Consider the following 25,613-nt stretch of genomic DNA (forward strand, 5'->3'; position numbering starts at 1 on the left):
CCTTATGTGAAGTGGGACTGATGGTCTCCATCGGGGAAGGCACAAGGATTTCCCCACTCCGTGTCCAGGAAGGAGGAACCTCTGTTGGCTTGAGGCAGCACGAGCTTCCTTTGTGCCTTCCTCCAGGCCTCTGCAAGATCTGCCAGGCCACTCGATGGTCCCAGAAGCCTAGCTACCATGGGGAAGTCTGGTTACCCCTTGAAGCCCTAACCTGTGAAGACCCCAAGCTCCCTGGGGGCCCCTCAGGTATCAGGAAACTCCAGGCAGGGCCATCAATCTCTGCAGACCCCTTGCTGAGTGTCCCCCAGGGGGCTGGAATGAGCAACTCAGAATAGGTTGGTGTCCGTGAGAGAAGACAAGAAGATAGGGGCTTGTGGGGAAGGGATGATGGGAGTGGTGTCAGATGTGGTCTCCTCTGGCTCGCTGTCCCCATCATCCAGGTCTTCAGTGAGAGACGGGATGATTCTGACCATACTGTCTTCAAAGTGCACCTGCTTCTTCTTGACCAGCGAGTCGGCTGGCTCCAGAGTCAGCTCTGTCAGGGTGTCTGGGCACTGGAGGGCATTGGGCTTCTTGGCCCCCTTCAGGATGCTCTTCATGTGGATGAAGAGGGAGCCAGTCCCCTCCTTGAAGGCCCCGTGGAAGGTGTAGGTTTGCTCGGTGTCCCCAGAGCCGGTGGTGCTCACGGCACTGCTGGAGGGGTCCGTGTACTGCTCAGGGGGAGCCAGCACCTCCAGGTTGGCTTTGCTCTTCTTCCGTTTGCTCAGCAGGAAGTAGGCCAGGCCGGTGATGATGAGCATGGAGCCTGGAAGGGGATGCAGGAGGTCAGGATGCTGGGGAGGAGCTGGACAGAGCACTGTCCAAGCACACTGTTCCAAAGGGGCCACTGTGGCAGGCTCAGGCCCTCTGGGCTCCAGCCTGCACATCACACCCACTTCTGATTCAGGGGCAGGCCTGGTGTCTGGCTAAGGGATGTCAGCGGGGCCAGTGCCGTGCTGGGCCCTCACCCTGATTGTTAGCCAGGGGGCTATATGCCCGAGGCCCCCTGCGTTGACAGCTGACCCTGGAGCCACCTGCCTGGCCTCTCTTCGCCATGCTTGGCCTCCATGTTAGGACCACGTGTTGGGCTGGACCTGCGATGCCTGCAGTGGGATCTGCACCCTATTTTGGATACTGGGCTCCCACTGCTGAACTGGGCTTCCATCCATTCCCAGAAGTGGGAAGATGCTCCATCCTCAGCCTCCCCAGGAAACATGGAGGAAAGTGTAAATCCTACTGGCTGGGGCTGGCCTAGCATGGGTCCCCCTCTTGGGTGCCCCCTCTTCCCCCAGTCTCCAGGCCAGAGGTCCCTCTGTCTCAGGCTGAGATTGCGGCTCTGGGGTCTCCTGCCAGGAGACCCGCCCTATCCAGAGGAAGCCTCTGGGCGGCTCTCGCTCTCCAAGGAGTGGGCGGTGGTGGCTCGCCCTGGCCTTGGCAATGCTGAATCCTCTGGAGTCCAGCAAGGGCTGTGCAGAGTGGCCTTGAAATGCTATGACAGGTACATTAGAAGAAACCACAGGAAGGAAGAAGAGGCTCTGCCTTTCAACTTTGTCTCCCTGAGCAGTGGGCTTCCCGGCATTTTGGGCGGGTCACGAGGAGGGACATGGTTTTCACAGCTAGGGAGCAGGGAAGAGGAGGCTACCAGCAGAGGAGGTCGTGGACAAAACCCAGGACTGGGAGCACTGAGTCCTGGCTTCTAGCTGACTAGCACGGTCTATGAGGTGGAGGGGAAGATGCTGAGGCTTTGAGGGTCCCATCACGGCATGCCTTCCAAAACCAGGCTGAGGAGTTTGGACCTGAATGGGTAGGCACTGGGGAGACATGGAAGGGTTTGCACAGAGAAGTGACCATCTCACACCCTCTGAAGGCTCTGAACACACATAGGCATTGGAGGAAGGGTCTCTGTTTGTGGGTGCAGCCTCTGGACCTCCATGAAGGCACATTCCTGCTACTTGATCAGCATGAAGGATGCCTGACCCTTCCTCATCCTGTGATCTAGGCCAGGGAAGTCAGTGGGGCCATGGGGGGCCCTGGAGCCCGCGTTACTGAGGCCTGTGCGGGGGGATTCAGCCCCTCCTGCTCAGAGCCCAGGAGCCTGTGGTCGGGGCTCCCTGCCTCCACTAACTCCCGGATCTCCTACCTGGGATGGTCACGTGCCAGACCAGGACAGGGTGGAGAAAGCAGGCCACAGAGAGCAACATGTACGCCAGGAACTTCTGGAAGCAGCCCAGCCAGCGGGCTTTCTCCCTTGCTCTGGAGGCCAGGGACTCTGGTCGACACCTGGTGGGAGGGAGTTCAGGATTAGTGGGAAATGGGAAAAAACTCAGAAAAGGCCCAGAACGTGTGAGGCTGGGATGGGGTCCTGCTGTGCCCATTTCTCTTTAGTGGCCTCTGACTAAACTCTCCCCAGGGGCTGGAGTCCTTATCATGGGTTCCACAGTCTGGGGTCTTGCCTGAGTCCTTCCAGAGGGCCTATAATTTTTCTGAAAGGCTGCCTCACCCTGTCTTTCTGTCAGGGGTGAAGGGAGCTAAATGATATCAGGATTCAGCAAAGTCAGGGGGAAGGAGAATAGGAGACTCAGGGGTCCACTGGGAGGTCCCCAGTGGAGTGGAGAAGGCACGCAGTATGGGAAAGAGCTGGCTGGGACCACTGTGTAGACTGTGCACTGCACAAGCCGCCTGGCCACCTGAGTGAACAGGCTGGAATCCAGCTCCACCTTGCTCACAGAGCCTCACCTAGGCATAAGATGGCATCAGCCCAGAGGGGCTTCTTTTTAAACTGGCCCGCAGGGACCGCACATGGGCCTGGCAGAGGCCTGATGCCCAGCAGGTTTCCTCAGCGGTGTTGCCTCCGGGTTTCAAAGGAGGAAAGAGCTTCCCTTTAGGTCCATCTCCTTCATCTTGTGAGTTGGTCTGGAGCAGGGCTCTGTCCAGGCTAGTTTGGGGGCAGTGGCGGGGGCTGGAGGATGACGCGCTGGTCCTGAAAGCAGCCCTCCTCCCGCACACCATGGCCATGGCTCACTGGTGCCCTCTGGTGGACGTTGTTTTGTGACCAGACCCTGGCTGGGAGAGGGGGGAGTCCAGGACGGGGGTGGGGGGGGGAGCGGTGTGTGAAACTCCCCTTTGGATTCAGCGCTCCTCCCTCCCGGTCCCAGAGAAGTTGCAAAGATCCCTTGACAGTGCCATTCATCGGAAAGGAGGAAGCCTGTTGCCTCAGGGCTGGTGACCTTGGGAGGCAGCTGATGGCCTTGCAAGGGACAGCTGGATTTGAGGCCTGGCTCTTTCTCTGACTACCTAGAGATGCAACTGTTGAGGTTCTGAGAGCTGTGGTCCAGGGACAGCCGTTGGCTACACTGATGACAGCTTCTATGAACTGAGCACTGCTGGACAGCAAGTATGGGCCTCCATGGCCAAGTGGCTTCCCGAGATCCTTGCAGCCCCTGACTTGTGCCTGGGTCCTAGCAGGAAAAAGAACCAGTTCTCAAATCTATCTCTGCTTACTCCGCAGGGTCCTCACCTCTCCATGGGTGCCTTGGATGGCAGGTGCAGCTACGGACTATTCTTGGAGGTGGGGATGGACTCTGCAGGGGCTTCTGGGTGGAAATGGGCCCTGTGTGAATGCTTCCATCCACTCCCCTGGTTGGGAGCAGAGAAAGGGGACCACTGAGCCCTGGAGACGTGAGCCCATGCCCGGGCAGGGGCTGGCTACATGGTGGGGAGGGAACCCGTCCGTAGCTGCTTTGGGAGCAGACCATCACGTGGGCTGTGGCTTCACGGGTGGAGGAATCTGGGGGTGTCTGGGGCTAGGAGGTGGTGGAAGGGCTGCTCTGGAGGCTACTTACTGGAAGCAGGCGGCCAGCAGCTGAGCCACAAAGTAGGCCCCTTCACACACGGAGATGACACTTCCTATAAACCTGTGGTGGAGACAGGGAAGGGAGGTCTGGAGCCATCTGATCTGCCCTTCGCTCTCCCAGAGCCTGTTTCCCACAGCATCCGGGGCTCCTGGCCATACAGCCAACAGACTGACCAGGAGTTCCCCGGCCTAATGCTGCCGCCCAGCCAGAATCTGCCAGGAGCTGCGTCCGTGCCAGGGCCTATGCTGGGTTGGGCCTCAGTGGAGGGGTGCGAGCCCGGGCCCAGAGACGGGTGAGAGGCTGCCTTGACACCGGCCCCTGTGTGGCCAACGTCATCCTACCTACTGTCACTAGCATGACATTCGCTGCTCGGCTGTGCGAACCTGAAGGCTGGATCTGTTCCCGACTCCTTTCCTTCTCCCTCTTTGCCCACTGTCCAGTCTCTGGCCTCACCTATATGACCTGAGTTTGGGCACTGCCCCCTTGACCCCTGCACTTGACTCCCCTTTTCCACCTCCCTAACTCCCCGCCATCCCCTCTCCCTTTCCTGTTCCTCCACTCCATCCCCACTGGCTGCCCTGAGGCTCCTTCTGACACCTGAATGTGACCGTGGTCTTCCCAATCCACATTGCTTCAAAAGCTCCTCATGTTCCAAGTGTGGTCCAGGGAACTTCCAATCAGAATCTCTGGGAAAGATGTGAAATCATAAATTCCTGGGCCAGCCTCAGACTTTATATATCAGAATCTTTGGGAATGGAACTTAACATGTTTTATTGGAGGGTCCTACTGGCCTATAAAACTGAAATTTCTTAGCATGCCTTTAAAGCCTTATATGAACCTCCTTAGTCCTCTGTCTACACAGGAAGCTAACAGGGCCTTTGCACAAGCTAGCCCCTCTTGGAAGGACTCCTCTTTCCTCCTTTTGTCTGTCTGGTGACTTCTTGCTTCTCCCTGTTTTACTGTGGTCCCTCAGCTACCAGTCTATGAACTCCCTTTGTCAGTTCCCTCTCTAATTCTTCCCTGTAGCCAGGCCCACCCTAGGAATGGCTTATTGTTAAGTGCTCCGTGGACACCACTGGAGTGAATGAATGAGTGAAAGGAGATACTACCTCGCAGGAGAAGGTGGCTTGGGGCCACAGTTTCCTCAGGGACCTGGGCATTGCCCCTGCTACTGATCAGCTGTGTGCCTATAGGCAAGGGGCTGGACCTTCCTGTGCATCAGCATCCTCATCTGTAAACTGACAGTAATTACAGGGCCAAGATTTGAACCCAGCCCTTAGACTCCAGAGCCTGGGTTCCTAACAAGCACAACAGCGTGCGTGCTTTGTAAAACAAGTGCCATTGCCTTTTTCTAGATCCTGGGATGGGGGGCAAGGAGGAAACTGAGGCTTGGGCAGTAGAGTGACTCGCCAGGTGTCCTGTCTGGTGCTGTAGAGGTTGTGCCTCTTGAGGCCAAGAAGGTCTGGTCACTCAGGTGGGGCAGCGAATCCAAGCCCAGAGCCCTGCCGTGGTAGCAGGATCCCACAAACCAAGCCTCTGCCTGGGGCGCCACACCAGCCACGCAGACCCTTCAGCCAATGGTGTGCCTGCTGTCTGTGGGGGAGCGTGAGGAAGGCGGCGAGGGGCCCCGCGGGAAGGAGAAAGGTGGGGGAGGAAGCCGGTGCGCAGAGAAGTGGAGAAGAACAAGGAGAAAGCCCACCATAGCTCAGTGCCTATGGGAGCCTGCTCTGAGCCTCGGCCCCTGCCGGGTCCCGGGGACACAGGGGAGGGAAGGACAGTGACACAGGGGTGTGCTACAATCGGCCAACGTCCTGAGTGGAGGGGTATACGGAGGCAGGAGTCTGAGATCTGCAGGGGAGACCGCGTGTGTGTGTGTGTGTGTGTGTGTGTGTGTGTGTGTGAGGGAGGGAGACCGGGAGGAGGGAGGCGTTGCGATGGCCTTTGAGGAGTGAGTGGGGCTGAGTGCAGGAGGGATGGACAGGCAGGCAGGGGCTCCCATCCCGGGCGGCTGCGGAGCGGTGCACAGGGAGAACACAACCTAGCTCACGGCGAGGGCTGGGGGGACCTGAGGCTGGAAATCATGTCTTCTAGACTGGATGACCCGGTGACCAGAGGGGCAGGGACAGAGCAGTCAGGACGGGGCAGGGTTCTGGGCAGGACATGGTTTGCATTAACTGGTTTGCATTAACGGACCTGACCTGTTACAGGAGGACAATCGCACCTACCTCTTACTTGAAGTGAGGTTTGTGGGTAAGCTAAGTAGAGAGAGGAGGAGAGGAGGAAGGCCAGGCTGGCTTCTGGATTCCGGGGACACAGGGCGTGGCGGCCAGGGACAGGCTCAGTAAGACATGGAGCAAGTTCAGAGCGAAGAGAGGTCGCTTCCAGGCAGCAGGGGCCCCAGGCTCAGGGCAGGCTTCCCAGGGCAGAATGCCAGGAAGGAATATCGGGCTTTGGGAATGTCCAGGTGGGTGGTCAGTCACCCTGGGTGCTCAACGGGATAAGCAAGGGCTTGGAGGTGAGGTGATGTAGGTGAGTTTGAGAAAGAGTCAGAAGCTCCTGAGGTGTAAGTTGGGTGACAAGAAATAAAATGGAGACCAGGAGATGGCAGAGGAATAGGGTCTGGAGGCCGTGGCAGCAGCCGAAGCTTCCAGAACAGCCCCGTGTTTCTAGGTAGCTAATTTCATGGCAGAGTGGCAATGGGCTGGACGGGTGGAGGAAGGATGAGGGACGGTGGGTGTGGTCTACCTAGCAAATCCAAGAGCGGCCCTGGGCAGTGAGGCAGGGATGAGGGTGGGTGTGGGCAGGGAGGAGGCAGCTTGGTGACCCCGCGGGACAAAGCACAGGTGCCCCGTGTCCCTCAGGATGGGGCTGCTGAGAAGCCGGTTGGTCAGAGCCGGCTGGGACCCCAGGCTGTCCTCCGTTATCAGGCCACCACTGCACAGCGATGTCCTTCCCGCCGGCAGGCATTTGTGAGGCAGTTGGCAAGGAAGAGAGGACAGAGGCTGGGGAACTAGACGGACCCAGGCCTGAGTCTGGGCCCTGCTGCTGTGAGTTTGTTGGGCTGAGCTGCTCACTCCCTCTGAATCTGCTAATCTGAAAAACTAGGACAATATGCCCTTCTCCGGTGCTGTCAGAGTTAAAGGACACAATGGAAATAAATCTGCTTGGCATGTGGAAGGGTTCAAATACATAGTGTTTGGAACTGGTTCCTCTCTCTCTAAAACAAGAGCTCAGTTCATGTTTGCTGAACAAAGAGATGATTGAAAAGGTAGATGGGTGGTAGCTGGCTGGCGGGCTGGGTGGAGGGACAGACAGACAGACGGATGACTGGATGGATGGCTGTGTAGGTGGATGGATGGAAGGATAACTGTTTGATTTATGGGGTGATCTGACCAAAGCCCTGCCCAAGCCAGAGAATATCCTAGAAGCCCCCTCTACTTCTTCCACCTGAGGGATGTGATGGAGTTAGCATGGGAAAGGGGTGGGGGCTGCTCTGTGTTAGTCTGACAGACTCGGGGTGAGCCAGAGCAGAACACGCAGGCAGGGAAGGGCACATGCACACATACTCACAGCAGATAGAAAGCCAGGCTTTTGAACTGCCCCTGGAGGAAGGTCTCAGTGCCCACGCCGATCAACACTAAGAGGGGAAGAGGAGAGGGGAAAGTGGGCCTGGGTGCTCCAGCCACACTGCGGCCCTGTGGAAGGTTCCCTGGCTGCAGAGTGAGCCTTCTCCCTGGGGACTGAGAGCTAGGCTAGGCTCTTCTCCAAGTGGCACAGGGATTGGTGCCTGGGAAAATGCAAGGGAGCAGGGAGCCTTCTGGATTGGGCTCTGGAAACCAGAGAGGTTTCAGGCAGAACCCCAGAGGTCTTTTACTCCAGTCCCCGAGCACAGATGCCTTTCCTCCTCTGCCCACATTGGTCATGCCGCCATGCCTCGTGTCCCCACAGAGAGCTCATGCTCACAGGTCACCAGCCCCTCTGCTCCCCAGCTGTCCTCCACATGTCATGGCTTCAAGGGCCCTCACTGTCCTGCAGGCCATACCCGTATGTGCCGTGTGTCTGGGTTCAGTGCTTGGCCATGGGTGGGACCGCCCCAACCCCTGTTCCCTTGCCCAGATCACTGTTCTAGCTGTTTCTGTGACCCCATTTTCACTTGCTGGTTTGGTGGCTGTATCACACACTCCTGTCTCCTTGCTTTGGACCCAGTGTTGGTTAAGCCCCTGAGGGTTTGCTCTGACATAAGAAGCTGATCGGCTTCGTCCTCCTTACCTATTCTTGGCAGTTGGTATTTGTGCTCAAGCACCTGACCTTCCGTTTGTCCAGGGTGAATATTGTCTTGGACCCAGCTTTCTAGACTTGCTGGCTTCTGGCTGTCTCCAATCTGGTGGGAATGGTGCTGGTGGGGAGGACATTTTCTGGGGGGCTCATGAGAATGGGGGTGTCACACGGATGAGACCCTCATTGTCATGGCTGTCTCCACCCTGTTTAATACAAGGGTGCTAGTAAGCACAGGAGCTTAGGAGGGGAGGGTTGGTTCTTGCTCCCCCTGCTTCACTCAACAAGCTGTGGCTCAGACCCCATCCGCTCACCGAGGGACACATTCCACAGACAGCACTGATGTGTCCTGAATCCTTCCTGCAGGGCCGCATGGCCCACTAACTAGAATTCTTTCTGGTCCTGACTGATTGCACTGCATACATCCTACATTTCTCTCTGGGCTCAGATGACACACCCTGGTACTGGCCGAATTGTGGCGTCACCTTGTCTCCCTCCCAGAAAATCAAAGATGGCAGGGCTAGGCTGTCCTATTTGGCTACCGTGTGTGACCCTTCATCTCTGCTGTCCAGGAGGCTGCTTCCCTGGGTCTGATGACTCTCCTCCTTGGCAGAGACACTGTAAACTTCCACCCCCAGTGTCCTGAGCCCTTTGTCCATGTGGAAATGCTGTTCCTGAGAAGCAGTGTGAAGACCCTCATTTAGGCCACCAGCACGTCCCCCCCTCACTTCTGGGGGATTGGTTTGTGGAAGTACATCAGGGAGAAGGGCACAGAGTGCTTCAGTCTAGGAATGGAGGGGGATGTGCCTAAGTGTGCTTGGTGATGGAGGGTTCGCCAGTGCTCCCCTGGGCTTAGTCTAGAGCCGTGGAGGACACCGTGCCTCTGCCCTCTCCAGGTTCTAGATGTTCACAGGTTTGTACCAGGAAAGGGGCCAGGAGTGCTGGGCAGCCACACACACTGGCAGAAGGTCAGCATAACCTGTAGAGCACTTAATGCTTTATACACGATGGTCACGCTTGTCCTGGCTCCTCATAGCCTGAGACACAGGGAGATCCATACTTCCTATTTTACCGGGAGGCAAACAAGGCTTAGTCAGTCACCTTGTGTAATTCTTCCAAGGACACGCCAGAAAGCAAAGGACCTGCCGACCAAACTTGAGACTCTGGCTCCAGGTGGTAGACAGTTTCCTGGTTTCCACTGTCTATCAGTGTGTGTGTGTGTGTGTGTGTGTGTGTGTGTGTGTGTTTGAGAGAGAGAGAGAGAGAGAGCGCGAGAGAGAGAGATGTGTGGTGTGTGTGTGTACTGTAGGCAAATGCCCATCTATTCAGTTTTCACTCTGTAGGCTGTCCTGTTCTCAGCACTTAGCATCTATTAACTTTTTAAATCATCACAACAATCCTATGTGAAAGTATTATGTTATACTCATTTTACAGAAGGGAAACTGAGGCAGAGAGCACATAGGCAAAACCAACCTCACCAACCTAGGTCATTCCAGCATTTCAGTCTCACACCTGCCGGTTAATAGCTGAGTCACTCAATCTCTCTGAGCCTCAGATTCCTCCTCATCCCTCTTGCACGTAATGGTTATGGGGATTCAATTAGCTGACTGATGCCGAGCACCTCATAGGTGCTCAGTCCCTTGCTCACATTCTCGTGGGCAGTCTTTGGAGATTTGCATGGCCTTGCAGCGAGTGACCAGCAGGTGGCAGGAAAGGGTCTTGGGAACCCAGCCCTTTTCTCTGATTTATTTGGCATGTGGAGAGTTATTCTGATGCTTTTTGATGGAAACAAAAGGTCTATAGTCAAAGGGGCATTCTCGGAATGCTGTAGTGGCAGCCCTGGTTTGCAGTTGAAAAAACAAATCGATGAAACAGCAGAGAAGAGAGAGAGCTGGGTTGGAATCCTTGTTTCGTGTGTTCTTCCCTTGGTAACCATGGGTAAGCGCTTAGCACAGAAGGGGCGCTGGGCTGTCCCTGTGGGCAGAGGCCTGAGAGTGGGTCTTGAAATATCAGCCTCCACAGGATGGGCGGGGAGGGCCTTGAGTGTTTTGGGGAGGGTGAGTGACAAGTTCAGACTGGCATTTAGAAAGCGACCTGACCTCGGGCTACAGGGTAAGAGGCTTTGGTGATATTTGGCTGAGTTAAAGCTGCAGATAGGAGGTGGTGACCATGCTCCGGGTGCTCCTGGCCTCCCCATCTCCCAGCACACTGGTAGCCACTGGTTCCTTCGTTGGCCTGGCCTGAAGCAGAGTTCTGGTCGTGGCTCCTCAGGGTGTGCCCACGTGACCTTGCTCACCTGTTTAATACAAGGGTGCTAGTGGGCACAGGAGCTCAGGAGGGGAGGGTTGGTTCTGCCTGAGCGCTCCGACGAGGAGGCTCCCCAGGCACAGAGAAGGGCCTGCCTTGCCATTGCGGCCTGTTTTTTTTTTTGTTGTTGTTGTTTTTGTTTTTTCGGGGTAGTGGAAGGCAGAAGCATGGGACCAGAAGGCGTCTGGGTTTGGAAACCCCCTGGGTGTGCCAGCCCAGCTGCCTCTCAAGGAAGTCTCAGCATGTGCCACAAGCTGCACTAGCCCCCTGCGCCATGCCCCACCCCCAGCCCCGCATCTTGTGTAGTCCGCACCACATCCCTCAAGGTGGGAATCATCAACTGCATGTTATTTGTGGAAACATCCCAGCCAGGCCCCTGGAGTTGCAGCACCTTGCCCACAGCATGCTGGTGGGAAAGGGCAGAGGGAAGCCAGAAGCAGGACTGATTTCCGGGGGCCCCAGGAACCCCCAGCAGAGGAAGGGCTCTGGTGGGAATGGTGCTGGTGGGGAGGACATTTCCTGGGGGGGATTCATGTGTATGGGGAGGTGTCACATGGATGAGACCCTTGTTGCAATGGGCAGTGGACCAGCTGTGAATGGATTTTTGTAATGTCTGCCACGGGAAGAATCAGGAAACGACCATCTCACTCCCTCAGGGACCTGCCTGGTGCCTAAGCTGCGGGTGAGTGTGGTGACTGCCCATCCGCCCCTCACCCGAGGCCTCTGGCGAGGGGCCCTCAGCTTGAGCAGAGTTCTCTTCTGAATGTCAGAAGTCACCACAGCCCAATCTCCTTGCCCAGGGCAGTTCCGCCTAGCAACCCAAGAGTTCTGGTAGGCCAGGGTCCAAAGTCCCCAGAGGTCAGCCTGCACCGTCATTTAGGGCACATCCCGTGTGCCGGGCCTGGGCAAAGCAAGGCTCTGCGAAGGAACTATGCGCTGGAGCTTGGGCCGACTGTCGTGGACCCAGGAAATGAAGAGCCTGTGGAGGGTGGGAAGAGGCCCCAGCACCCTGCCAGCAGGCTGAGTGCAGCTCCATTCTGTCTGGGAACCTAGGACAGCTCCACAGACAAGGAAGGCAAGGGGAGGCCGGGAGCATGGAGCAGCACGAATGAGAGTCTGGGGCTGCTGCGGCCGCGGTTCTGTGGGCTTCTCTGTGTAGTTCCTGAAACCGGGTAAGGTCACAGGTTCTGCCCTGGGGCAGTGACAAGTGTGGCTTCCTGGGCCCACACCCTCAAGTCTTTTTGCACCTTGCAACTTCCTCCTACCCCTCCAAGGGAGCCAAGTCCACTGAGAAAGCTGTGCCCTGTGGTGCTGGGGGAAAAATCCCATCCCCACAGTCTGGGTGCAGACAAGTACCCTGGGCATTAGACCTGCTTCTTCGAGAACTTACTCTCCTCCCTAGCACTTATCTCCCCAGAGGTCTCCTGGGCTTCTGAACATCACACAAGTTGCCATGACTAAGGTAAGTGAGCCTGGAACGGTCTCCTTGTGAAGATATTCCTGCTGATCCCTGGGGCAGCAACACTCCCAGAGACCAGACCTGGTAAGCTAATTGCTGGGCTCTCTGGCAGAAAATGGGAATTGACTCCCATGTACTTACCACTGTTAGGTGAGAGAGATACCCCTAATTATAGCAATGCAATTTGGGGTTTCTTTGTTACAGTAGGCTGCACTTGATGGAAGCTGCCCACCAGCTCTTTGCAACTCCTCTCATCAAGAGGTGGAGTCTATTTCCCCCCCACCTTGAATGTGGGCTGGCCTTAGTGACTTGCTTGCCCAGTAGAAAGATACAGACTTACACTGCTGATTCACAAAAAGCTTCCACCCAGCCCTCTTCAAATCCTTGTTCTGGGGGTAACCACCCCCCATGTAAGAAGTCTGATGCTCCTGAGACCACCATGTGTGAGGAAGCCCAAGTGAGCCATGTAGAGAGAATGCTAGAGAAAGAGAAAGACAGAGAGAGAGAAAGAGAGATTCATGGTCAACACCCCGCTGGCTCAGCCCTCTTCATCAGGCATAGACGTGTCAGTGAGGAAACTCCTAGATGACATCCCAGCCCCAGCAGGTACGAAGCAGAGAAGAACGGATGAGCTAAACCAACAGTCAGAAGCAAAGAGGCCATGGCAGCCACCCCACCTGAGATCTCAGCCTTCATGCAGCTGAGATGAGCCATCTCCACTGTTCTCTGCCTGAATTCCTGAGCCACAACATTTCAAGCATAATAAAATTGATGTAGCCTTAGGTCACTAAAGTTTGGAGTGGTTTTATTATGAGGCCACAGATAATTGGAAAAGCAGCTTATCCTATCCTCTTAACTACCTGAGATTTTTGTCCCAGATGTCCCTGTGTCTGGTCTTGTCTATATTCTGACTCTCAGCAGGGAGCGTGCCCCCCAAGCCCCCTGGGCCTCTGGCCCTTCTTCCTGGTCGCCAGCTTGGTTGTCAGAAAGCCAACTAGTGGGCTCCTAGGTCCTGCAGCACCTCTCCCCCTGCTTAAATTCTGGCACAGCCTGGGAGATGCAGTCTCCTAGGAGTGGGGTGGTGTCTGGGGACTTCTTTTGGGCTGTAGAATCCTATTGGCAGTATCCTATCTTAGGATTTCATGTAGGATCGGTGAGGCTCTGCCTCATCTAAAGCAGCTCCCTCTACAGTTTCATTTCACAAAGATTCCCAGTGGAAAAAGTACAGAAAGCAAAAATTGAGACCCTCTACTGCAGGAGAATTTTGTGAACTGCATCCAGTACTCACCCCGGACAACCGCAGAGACCACTGCCATGGAAGCTCCTAGCCTGCTCTCCTCACTGAACTGTGGGGGGAACAAGCTGACTTTGGAAGGCACCAGAGTTCCATGTGACAGAGATACAGGACTCCAAGATGGTTTGACTGACGGTCTGGAGTTTCCTAAATGTTTTTCCAGGGGACTAGTTTCCAGAACTGGGGTATTTCAGAAGCCAGGAAATGAGCATGATGTGTGGCCTTAAACTGGAAGGAGGAGTGTTGGGTGAAAAATGGGACTGGTACGTAAGAAGAGGTTTCGTCATCTTGTCTCCTGCGTGTCTGCCCCCCCAGGGCTACACAGGTAGACCACCTGCTCTCTCAGAGACCTCCTGTCGACCCCGTGGATGAGAATAGGTACAGTCCTGGCTTTGTGGAATTGGCCCTAGGGAACTCTGCCAGGTTTCCAGAGTTAGGCAGGGCTGTCTGTAAGACACAGAGAAGTTATGGCATCCGGCAGAGCCTGGACGAGGGAGAGGTGAACAGGGCACCTGGGCACAAAAGTTAAAGAGGTGCTCACTCAATTGTGCAAGACTGTTGAATCACAGATCTGTACTTCTGAAACAAATAACGCAACATATTTTAAGAAAAAAGAAAAAGAAGAAGATAGCAGGAGAGGAAGAATGAAGGGGAGTAAGTCGGAGGGGGAGACGAACCAGGAGAGACGATGGACTCTGAAAAACAAACTGAGGGTTCTAGAGGGGAGGAGGGTGGGGGGATGGGTTAGCCTGGTGATGGGTATTAAAGAGGGCACATTCTGCATGGAGCACTGGGTGTTATGAACAAACAATGAATCATGGAACACTACACCAAAACAAATGATGTAATATATGGTGATTAACATAACAATAAAAATTAAAATAAATAAATAAATAAATAGCCCAGGGATCCAAAAAAAAAAAAAGAGGTGCTCACTCTAAGCTCAAGAAGGTGCTCACCCTAAATTTAGAGAGGGACACCCCAAATTTAAAGAGGTGCTGAACCTCCATGTAAGGAGGTGTTCACTTCCAGGGCCATGTAGTGGGTGGCATTGGCCCCTTTGTGATCACGAGAATGAGTGCCTCCTGCCCTGGCATCTGGAGATGCTCTTGGCCCAGGGTTTGGGAGCCTCTAAGCTACCCCTGGAATCTGGTCTGTCCTTCTGGTCCTCCTTACCAGCTAGCCTGGCTGGTAGCTCTGATACTCTGCCTTCGCAGGGCTCTAGTTCAGTGTGCCATGGGCAACCGGTATCAACAATTCACTCGCACAAATGACCCTGGGGCCTTTTCCCAGAGCTGGGCATGGAGACAGAGGAGCCAACAGTTTGACGGTGGAAATGAATGTCAGACATGTCCCCAGAATCAGGGCTTCATTATAATCAATTCTCCATAAGAAGAAAATTGTCCCCAAGGACAGCCTTGATTCCTAGCTGTGTTGGTTTTTGCGCTGCAGGTGGGAGGGGTGCCGGGCAGAGCTGCAGAGCTGCAATGTAAGTACTTTTATACCACCACGAAGCGGCCCGTCGACTCCTCCCGTCCCTCCCTGTTATCTGTCGCTCGGGGTCCTGTTACTCCTCGACTCAGGCCCACAGAACCACGTTAGGAGCCCACCCTGGTGCAGTCCGCCCCACCCTTCTGTCTCACCGCTCCTGCACAGCGCCCCAGGGGGCTGCTTACTTGGTGCCGGTTAGAGTCAGCCCTTCCTCCACAAGCATTTGTGGACAAGCCTGGACTCCTCACCTTGTCCCCTGCCCTCTAGTCTCTGTCCCCCCTGTCTGGGCCGAAGCACAGCATTTTCTTCTCCCAGGGGCCAGGGCTTTCTTCTATAGCCTTCCTGAGTGGCTTGTTCTAGTTCAGGTTAGCAGGGTCAGAGGTGCTGGACTGAGACCCCGTGGCGCACCACCTTCTCTGCATCCTCCTGGACAACCTGAAGCTTTGGTCTCAGAGTGTGGGTGGAAACTGCGAGGGTGCTGTGCTGTAGCAGAGAGAACGTGAGGCTCGATCAGGAAAGCTGAGTGCTGGTTCCTCAAGCAAATCATCACTCTCTCGTCTGCTTCCTCTTCCAGAAAATGGGGATAATAAAAGCATGCATAAATGGCTGTGAACATTCAGTCTTAGTAAATTATCGAGGGTTGTGCAAATGTAGATGATGGCTAATAGAATTATCAGAAGAGGAAGGTTGTTCCTGCTTGAGAGAGGCAAACACTCTCAAGGGGGAGGAGAGGGTTTATTCTCATCCTTTCCTTCCATTAATACACATTTTTATGGTGGCTAAAGAGCTCTTCTCTATACACTGATGGTTGTTCATTGATTTTCCTGTCTTAGGTCCCTTCTGCAGGCCTGATTGGGATATCAATAGTCCAAAGCCCCATCCACTTCAACATCTCTTGTGTCATGTCCTCTGTGCAACCTGCTAGGGATGCCAAGGGCTTGGGGCCAGTGTGCTCGGGGAATGTGGCCTGTCCGTGGTGCTGACTGCCGAGGGGCTAGCCTGGTGGCCACATCCCAGCCTCATAACTCACGCTGTTACAATTATTGGTCCTCTTCATCCTCAAATATGGTGTGTCTCCTACTGGTCTTAGGGTCTGTAAGGACGTCTCGGGTACGGAAGTACCAGCTGATGACAATGGCTGGGGATGGTTTAGGTTCTAAAAGGGTTCTAAAATGGCTGGTTGTAGAGGTAAAACCTAGATTTGCACCATTTCTAAGAACATGAAGATGTTGGAGCCAGTTGCTAAGAATCCAATGAGATAAGAAGATAGTAGCTGTAGGTTTCTTAACTCGGGAGAAGCTGTGGCAGAGTCTAAGCATGGCAGGGAGGTTTACCTGTATGTTGAGAGGTGTTCACCTGATACATATGAGCCAGGGTTCGGAGACACTGTGAGAAAAGGCTAAGATTTTATAGGAGAAAATTCTGGATAGTCAAGTAGAAGAGGTTTTAGAGTATAGCATGGCCCTCAGTACCCCTCACACCTCCCACAAGCCTGTGTGGGAAAAATTTCCTGAAGGCAAGAGAGTGCACCAATTTGGATTCTCTAAACTTGATCTCTAAACATGAGTTATAGACCAAAGTCGACCAGCAAGGAAGTCTATTTTAATTGACCTTGTAGAAGGCTTTGTGGTAGGTTGCAATAATACCCCTGTCTGTGTCTACACTTTTTGTTATGTGACTTTGCAGTCCCCCACACTTAAAAAAGTCTGTCTCCCCACCCCTTGAATCAGAGCTCAGCAATGTGACTTGCTTTGGGCAAGAGGATGTTATCAGGTGTCATGCAAGCAAAGATATGAAATGGGTTCCTGAACAGGGCCTGCTCTCTCCTGCCTCTGCCATTATCATGCACATCTGCCTGAGCCAACCTGCCAGAACATGAAGGACACAGAAAGCAGAATGGTCCTTGTTTCCTTGTAATACTACCTTCCCACACTTCCTTCCACCCCCAGACAACCATTGATCTGCTTTCTGTCACTAGAGATTAGTTTAAATCTTCTAGAAGTTTATAAAAATGGAATCATACAGTAGGTATTCTTTTTTTGGCTGACTACTTTCATTCAGTATAATTATTTTGAGGTTTACCCATGTGGTAGCATGTATCAGTAGTTATGCCTTTCTAAGTAGTATGGATATGCCTTCATTGGTTTATAACTGATCTGTTGATGGGCATTTGGGTTTTCTCTAGCTTCTGGCTATTACAAATAAAGACGCTATGAACATTCATGTACAATTTTTGTATGGACGTTTGCTTTCTTTTCTCTTGGTTATAAATAGCTAGGTGTGGAATGGTTGGATCATATGGTAGGTATATGTTTAATTTTTTAAGAAACTGCCAGATCGTCCCCGAAGTGAGTGCACCATTTTACATCAACATCAGTCATGTATGAGAGTTCCCCATCCTTGCCAACATTCAGCACTCGGTATGGTGAGTCTCTTTATTTTAAGCCATTCTAATACTAGGTAGGAGTATCTCATTTTACTTTTGATTTGCATTTCCTTCATGACTGATGATGTGGAACATCTTTTCATGGGCTTATCTGCCATCATATCTCTTTATTAACTTGTCTTTTCATTCTCTTAACATTATATTTCAAAGGTGAAGTTTTTAATTTTGATGGCATGCAATTTATCATTTTGTTCTTTTATTGGATTGAACTTTTGATATTGTAAATAAGAAATATCTGCCTAACTCATTACAAAAGTTATCATTACTTTTAGGTAACAGGATAAACCTGTTTGTAGTTTTAGGAGAGTGCCTGGGTGGCGCATTCGGGGAAGTGTCCGACTCTTGATTTATGCTCAGGTCATGATCTCAGGATCTTGGGGTTGAGCCCCATGTTGGGCTCCAGGTTCTACACAGAATCTGCTTGTGCCTCTCCCTCTGCTCTTTCCCCCCACTCTGTGTCTCTCTCTTTCTCTCTCTCTCGCTCTCAAATAAATAAATAAAATCTTTAGAAAAAAAATAAAAGTTTTATCGTTTAGGTTTCACATTTAGGTCTATAATCCATTTTAGTCTTTTTTTGTGTATGGTACAAGGTATAGATAGACATTCATCTTTTGGTAAATGAATATTGTTCAGTACCATTTGTCGAAAGTTATTCTTTCTACACTAAATTGTCTCTGTACTTTTGTCAAAAGTCTGTTGTTTATATATGTATAGGTCTATTTCTGGACTCTATTCTGTTCCGTTAATCTATTTGTCTTTCTTTGTGTCAATACTGTATTGTCTTGATTTCTGTAGGCTTATAATAAGTGTTAAAATCAGGTAGTGTTAATGTCCTTTGCTCTTTGATTACAAAATCGTTTTGGTTATATTAGGAACTTTGAATTTCCATGTGAATTTTAGAAACAGCCTTCAAGTTTTAGAAAAACTCTGTTGTGATTTTGACTGGGATTGCATTTAAACTGTATAGCAGTTTTGGGAAGAATTGACATCCAAACATTGTTGAGTCTTCTGACCATGAGGAGGATATATTTCTCCATTTCTTTAGGCCTTTTTACTACCTCTCAGCATTTTTTTTTTCTTTTTAGTTTCCAGTGTACAGGTTTTTATTTACACTTTGGGGGTCAGATTTATCCCCAAGTACTTTATATTTTTGATGCTATTATAAATTATATTTAAATTTTTTCATTTTCTAATTTTTTCTTGCTAGAATATAGAAATAAGATTGTTTGTTGTATATTGATTTTGTCTTCTGCAACGTACTGAACCCTTTATTAGTTCTAGTAGCTTTTCTAGTAGATTCCATCAGATTTTCCATAGATGACCAGGTCATCTGTGAATAACAAGTTTTTCCTCTTCCTTGCTGATCTGTATCATTTTATTTCTTTCTCTTGTCTTATTACGCTGGTTAGAATCTTTAATACAATGTTGGCTAGAAATGGTGATAGTGGACATCCTTGTCTTGTTACTAATTTTGGAGAACATTTGATCTTTTACTTGTAAGTAGCTGTAGGGTTTTTTGGTAGATGCTCTTTATAGGCTGAGAAAGTTTTCTTCTCTTTCCAGTTTGATGATAGTTTTTGTCATGAAACAATGTTGAATTTTGTGAAATGCCTTCTCTGTACCTATTTTTATAATAATATAAGCTTTTTTTTGGTTTGTTAACAAGGTCAGTTATATTACTTGATTTTCAAATATTAAAGCAACCTTAATGTTTCACTTGTTTATGATATACTATCCCCTTGACATTTATTTTTTTGATTTGCTAAAACATTCTTTGGACTTTTACATCTGTGTTTTGAGGGATATATGTTTGTAATTTCCTTATTAGTCTTGATATTAGAGTGATGCTAGTTCTATAGAATGAGTTGAAAAGTATCCCTTCCTTTTCAGACTTCAGGAAAGGTTCTATAGCAGAGATGGTATGCCGATATGCTACTTTTTGGTGATGATATCATTTATAGCCCTGCAGGGTCCACTGATACTGTTGAGGATAGTGCCTCTAACACATAATAGCATCTTTCTTGTAAGGACTTACAGGGGAAATTTCCTCTAGGTCTTAATTTCAGGTCAAAGTATTTGCCCAAGGTATTTGCTTCTTATTCTTTCTCACATTCAAAAAGAATGCATCTGCTCACCCTTCTGCATGACAGTTTTCCTGGTGCCAGAAACAATGACCATACCTCCGGATACTCTCCATCCATGCCACATAACCCATGTTTCTTCATAAGACCTTCTCCTGGCCTCTATAATCTAGGAAGGTTCAGGGGGAGCCTACGGAAGGCTCTCTCTCCTCAGCATCTGCCACTTGTATAAAAGAACAATCCTTTTTTGATAATAGCCCTCTTCAGATGGTTGTTCAGAACTAAGAACAATTTTAAGAGAATTGTCAGCCCATAAAGAAAAAAATAAGGCTGCCATCTTCCTTCTGATTTGGTCACTACATGTAGTATAGAAATAACCAATTTCCTGTGGGCTGATCCTAATGACCCAACCTCAAAATGTGAAGGCAAAGGTTACTCAGTAGAAGACTTCACATTCTAACTCCTTCCTCACTTTGCAGCTTCAAGGGTCATAGATTGCCATGTTTTTTTCCTCTGGTCTTCCTTCTTTTTCCATCTCAGAGGAAGAGCCCATCACTCATGCTATACAGTCCCTGGGTTCTACACATTCCTCTAAAAATTAACCAGCACTGACTGAGAATCTATGTGGCAGGCAGTTTTCTGCTTTAGTCATTGTTTTGTTGAATGCTCACAACCCCAGAAGGTAGATACGCTCATTATCCCCATTTCACAGGTTAAAAAACTGAGGTTTAAAGTGGTTAGGTAACATGCCTAAGATCACACACCTAGTAATTAGTAGAAAAGGACACAAATTCACCCCTCCAAACTCTACACTGCAGAGCGTCGTGCTAGGATGTGTAATTTTTGGCTTGTTTCCTTGGTCAGACCATGTGCTTCTCTCAGGGAGGGGTCACACTATCCTAATCTATGTGTCTACATTGAACAAAGTGGGAACTCAGCAAATGTTTGCTGAATAAATGAGTCCTAAATGGAGTTACAGATTCCTTGTTCTAAACCTAAGGAAGATACAAGCATAACGAAGTAAAGAAAAAGTGTTTGAACCAAATCCTATGATCTTTCAGTGGTAAAAGTGTGGAACAGAGGTAGGGATATTTAATTTACTCATTAGGACAATCAGATCAGAAAAGAAAAACAGTCAACATCCATTTGGAGGATGTGAAAACAATGTGGTCTTGCTTGGGTAATAAATCCACTTGTGGACATGTTGAAGTGCATGAAGCTTCCCTAGATGGCAGGAGATGGTCACGGGGATCCACATTTAAGAAGGATGGAAAATTAGCATGGAGGGCCCAAGATGGTTGTCTCAGAAGCATTAGTTTAGTTTTTTTTTTTTTTTTTTGAAGGCTTAGATAGGGCTAAGGTCAAAACTATGCATTTGCTGTACTCTTTAGTACTCTTTAAAAAATAATGAGAACATCTAGGTTTAAATGCTTCTTTCGTCTTAGGCTATATTTATAAGCCAAATCTCCATTTTGAACTGAGTATTGGCAAGCAATGGAGCTGTTGGGAATGTGGCTCTGTCCTTTATGTAGAGAAGAGGTTAATGGGTCAAAAGCCTGGAACAAAACAAAACCCCTAAGTGATTCCAGGTTGATCTAAAATCATTGATTTGTGAAAAAGAGCACATTAACCTGAAACGTGGGGCTCATTCAAAATGGCCTTGTCTCAATGCCAGCCCATTTCCTGGTGGGCTGTGTGGTGCCCTTCTCTTTGGAGCGGTGTGCTGTCAGCCGCTGGATGCGCCACTGCATCACTGCCCTGTGAGCGGGCAGACTGGACCTCCAATACCAGACCAGCTGTCTAGTGGCTGTGCGACCCATGCCAAGCTACCTGGACATTCTGAGCTTCAGTTTCCTCATTGGTAAAATAGGTCTAAGATCAGCATTTGACCCTCATAGACACCGATGGGGCTTTAGCAAGATCAGGACTTTCTCTTACTGTTGTCAGTTATGCATCTCCGGACCCATAAATGGAAGGTCCTGCTGTGATAGCTCCCTCTGGAAATAGGAACAGATTTGTCTGTCCTCTGATGAGGTCCAGGAGTGGATTTGGCTGGATGGTTATGGTAGTGCCAGTCAAAGTCTACACGGCAATTATTCAGTGAGAGAAAATGAGCATCTGGATCAAATATCAGAGTCTTTAGATTTAGGAAGTGCTTGGTTATGCTTACTATGCTTTGGTGTAACTGTGCCCAACCTCAACATGACCCCACTTGCCTGAGCCTATGTATGGTATGGCCTCAGACAAACCTCTTTGGTACCCTCTGTGTGTTTTGTATTCTGCATCTTGGGGTTGCCAAACCATAGAAAGACATGACCTTTAGCCTGATTTAGGTGGAGGACACACTGATTAAGAGAAAGGTCTCAGTTAGAATCTTGCCTCTTTGCTTCCTGGTTGCGGTACCCTGAGCAAATTGTTTCACCAAGCCTCAGTTTCCCCCCACATACAGTGACAGTAATGATGAGCATGATGATGCTTCACCGGGTAGTTATGAGGGTGAAAGGAAATACTACACTTAAATCATGTAGCACAGAGCTTGGCTCATAGTAAATACTCAAATAATCTTCCTTATCAGCTATTACCCCAGGGTAGAGCTGGAAGAGTGAAGAAAGCCCTCAAGCGTTGGCAGTGAGAAGCCTCAATCTTGAGCCTCCTTGCTCTGAGGAAAGTTGCGGGGTCTCAACAAAGGGCTGAACCGATGGGCTCTTCCCCACAGACTTGGGGCTGGGGCCGAGGAGTGGTGAGGAAGTGTGTGGAGATTCTCCCTCAGCAATTAAGAGGATTGCAGAAGGTCAAAGGGAAGCCAGTCCTGCTCTCTAAGAACAGGGATGGGGACCAGTCCTGTGAGACAGAGAACTGTCTGTGCTCCCATGTCAGTAAAACCCACTTCCCAGCTTCCCTTTTCTGATCATTGGTTTGTAGTGACAATAAATCACAGGGCCGAGCATCCTCTGGGGCCTGAGTCTCTAACTCAGTTATGTTAAAGTCACTCTTTTATGTGGACACAGTCAGAACCTGCTTTGAGGTTTAGACACCAGTAGGTGTCTGGCATCTGTATGGGGAGGTGTGGAGCGCTCACAATCTGTGTGCAGTTCCCCAGCTGTGTTTGCTTCTTCTAGTGACTCCTGGAGCCACATCTCAGCAGGAGGGACACCAGTGTTCACACATATGTGTACACACAAGCATGTGCATGCACACACACGGCCTTCCATGCCAGGGAGGTAATGCAAATGAGCGAAGCTAACCAAGTGTAAGACAAATGTTGGGAAGAAGCTCTGTGATGATCTGGAAAAATTATGACTGGCTCAAAGTCATTAAAAAATGTCTCATGGGAGAGAATTTTCTTAATTTTAGAAACACTTCAGCTGGGTGCTGTCTGCTTGTGGCCTGTCTACCCCTGTTTAGCAGTGGCAATGGTGGTCAGTGCCCACTGGTGGTGTGCCCACTGGTGGTGTGGGGCTGGGTATGGGAGTGGGGCAGCAATGGCCCATGGGACCACTGGACATCCTGATGAAGCTTCATCCAGAGTGGCTGGGAGGTGAAGAAGAGATGAACTCAGCCAGCCAGGCCATCGCCACTGGGCCTTGCCATTCTGGTGGAGTCTCCTGGGGTCTGGTACCCTTAGAACCTCTAGCAGTCCCAGATCCCATCTACAGAGGAGAAGGGGATCCAGGGAAGAGGCTGCTGGATTGGCAGCTGCCTGGTCTCTGCAGGTGCCCAAGCAACCTTGGGCCACATGCTTTTCCTAGCTTCTGGAGAACCTACACTTCTCATAGAAGGACCAGGGGCTACCTTAGGTCTCCTGGGGTTTCTGCAAAGTGATAGCCTCTTTATCAAGTCTTATATCCCTTCTAGTAGCAATGCTACTGTAAATGAGGCCCAGACTTCTCAAAAGAGATTTCAACAACAAGAGGCTTAAGGGAATAAGGAATTTGCAAATCTTAAGCACTGGAAACAGGCCAGGAGTTTAGTGACGCTGGAAGAAACTTGAGATCTGCCCAAGAGCACCGAAGCCCCTCTCTCTAGCTTCCCGCTTGCTCCCAGCACTCTAGAAAGCTCCAACAAGATTACTGGAAAGCCTGGCCATTAAAAGGCAACTCATGGCCTATTTTTAGCCTGGATCCTATATCAAAACCAGGCGGAAGGCCCATCTTCAGCATTAACGGAGCCCTCCACACACAGATAAGAGTTGTGGTTAAGAGGAACAGTGTGTGTGCGTGCGTGTGTGTGTTTGCATGCGTGTACGTGTGCGTGTAAGGCTATAGACCCTTCCACTGGCTGAGATAAATCAGACTTTTAAACTGTCTTCTGCTAGGCTATTAGAAAAATAGATATCTCTTCAAGCAGCTCCCTGACAGGAGGCAGACCTCAGCTCTGGGCAGAATGTAGCAGCAGGAACTATCACCAAGTTATCTGATAGCTGAGAAGGGTACATTTTGCCTATCTGGAAACTGAGGGCCAGAGGAAAGCAGGGTGAGCTCAAGATCAACAGGGGTGGACCAGGACTTGAACCCCAGACACAGAAACCCTATTCAGGTTTACCTTCCTCTCCCCAGGGTGGGAAGTTGTGGGCCTTGGCAGTCATTGCCTTACATGTAGGTGACAAAGTACTTCTGGCAGAAGCTGGAACGGGCTCCCCCATCAGCCCCTTTACTCAGGGCCCTCAGCAGAGCAATTCCAGGCCCTTCCTGGTGTCCACTGGGCAGGGTTTCCTACTCTGGGAAGCAGGGAGTTCCTTGGCCAGAGTCCTGGCCTTTTCAAAAGTTGAGGCACCTGGGCTCCAGACCTACTGTCCCTCTGATCTGCAGTGTGACCTTGGGCAAGGTCGCTGCCCCATTTGGGCTCAGGTGCTCCATCTTGCAACAGGAGGAGGGTCATTAGACCTTCCCCCATAGCTGACTTCTTGTGCTGGCCTGCCGGCCAGCCTCCCTACCAAGCTCTGAACCGGTCATGCGGTCTTCTCCCAAGAGGTTTATGCCTTCAGTTCCACTGAGCTTTGCTCAGTTTGTACATCTTCGATCCTCCAAAACACCTGGCCAGCAGGTCCCGATCAGAAAGTGCCACCCTAGAGGGGCTGGGTGGCTCTCCCAAGGTCACAAATCAGCAAATGACAGGGCAGGGGCTGGAACCAGCATGGCTGGAGTCCGAGCTGGGGGACATTTCTTAATTGCCAAGACTCATGCTGGATGCAAGAAAGGACTTGGCAAGCAATGTGTGTCTCTTCCTTGTTCCCAAGGGACAGTGGAGCCTAGAGCTGAGAGCTGTGATCTCTCACACAGGCCCAAGAACCCTGACCATGTGGAGGGCGAGGGGGGCTAAAGGTTGGAGTCTGCACTGGGGAAGGGAGCAGGCAGAACTCAGGATCGTGGCTGCTTTGCTTCTCTCTGTCTGAGGGTCGAGCAGCCCTGTGATCAGGCGGGTGAGGAAGAGGAGCCCAGCACAGGGAACCACCTCTACGCCAGACCCACAGTGTGTTCTTGCGGTCAGATCGCAGAGAGGGGGCCTGGTTTTCTCAGGACTTTCTGTTCACGGGGTGGGAGTGAGCCAAGGGAAGCCCAGGACCTCCCCGTCCAGTGCTAGAACTCGGTCTGTCCCAAGTGCTGGGAATTCTCATCCCTTGAAACGGAGCTGCGGTTTGGGTAAAACATGATGAGCTGCTGGCCGTCTCCGTAGCTACACAGCAAGGCATCCGATTCTCACATTTGCCTGATCTTTCATACCTTCAGCTTCAGCTCTCACCTCCACCTCACGACAGCCCTCAAGGAGGTAAGGCAGACCCTCTCTACTCATTTTCCAGATGAGGACTCTGAGGGCTCCCAAGGTCACATGAGTGGTGGTTTGCCAAGGGGAGACTCAGCACCAGGCGCCTTCACCCAGGCTGACCCCACTGCACCTGCCGCTGCCCTGCTGAGCAATGTTTCTGGAGGCATCAGGAAGAAAAGTGAGGGCAGATGTGGCCAGATGTGTCCATCTGTCCCCAACCGGCTGGCCCCCACCCCTTGAACAGCCTTGTCTGCTGTGCCCAGTGCACTGGGGACTGCAGCTGGGAGGCGGGGTCTTACCTGCAGCCGTGGTGATGCCCAGGAGCCGGCAGGTGTATTCCAGACCAGTCCAGAACATTTGCAGCTTCATGATGCCAGGGTTGAGGGCAGAGTCCCAGTAGGGCAGGCAACAGAGGCTCCGGCCTGAGATGCTCCTGGATGCCCGTGTGCAGGGGGAGGCTGTGGCTGTCGGCTCTGGGCCCCCGTGCCCTGGGGCCCTGCCTTTCCAAACCAGTCTTGGCCACCACAGCCTGGCTGAGGTGTGGATAGGGCTCACCTTCCTGGCTCTGCTGCCTATGCCCTTGCCAGACGCTTAGCTTAATCAT

General features: G+C 51.2%; 1 protein-coding gene across 1 annotated transcript; it reads right to left on the reverse strand.

The window, feature by feature from the left end:
• Positions 1-326: 326 nt before the first annotated feature.
• TMEM72 (transmembrane protein 72) lies at positions 327-25,613 on the reverse strand. Its single transcript, XM_027589724.1, is given in 6 exon segments — positions 327-805; positions 2,180-2,319; positions 3,882-3,953; positions 7,464-7,530; positions 25,309-25,510; positions 25,512-25,613. Coding segments are annotated over 6 exon segments (1,062 nt in total).

The sequence above is a fragment of the Zalophus californianus genome, chromosome 15 (assembly GCF_009762305.2).
Source record: "Zalophus californianus isolate mZalCal1 chromosome 15, mZalCal1.pri.v2, whole genome shotgun sequence".
Lineage (NCBI taxonomy): Eukaryota > Metazoa > Chordata > Mammalia > Carnivora > Otariidae > Zalophus > Zalophus californianus.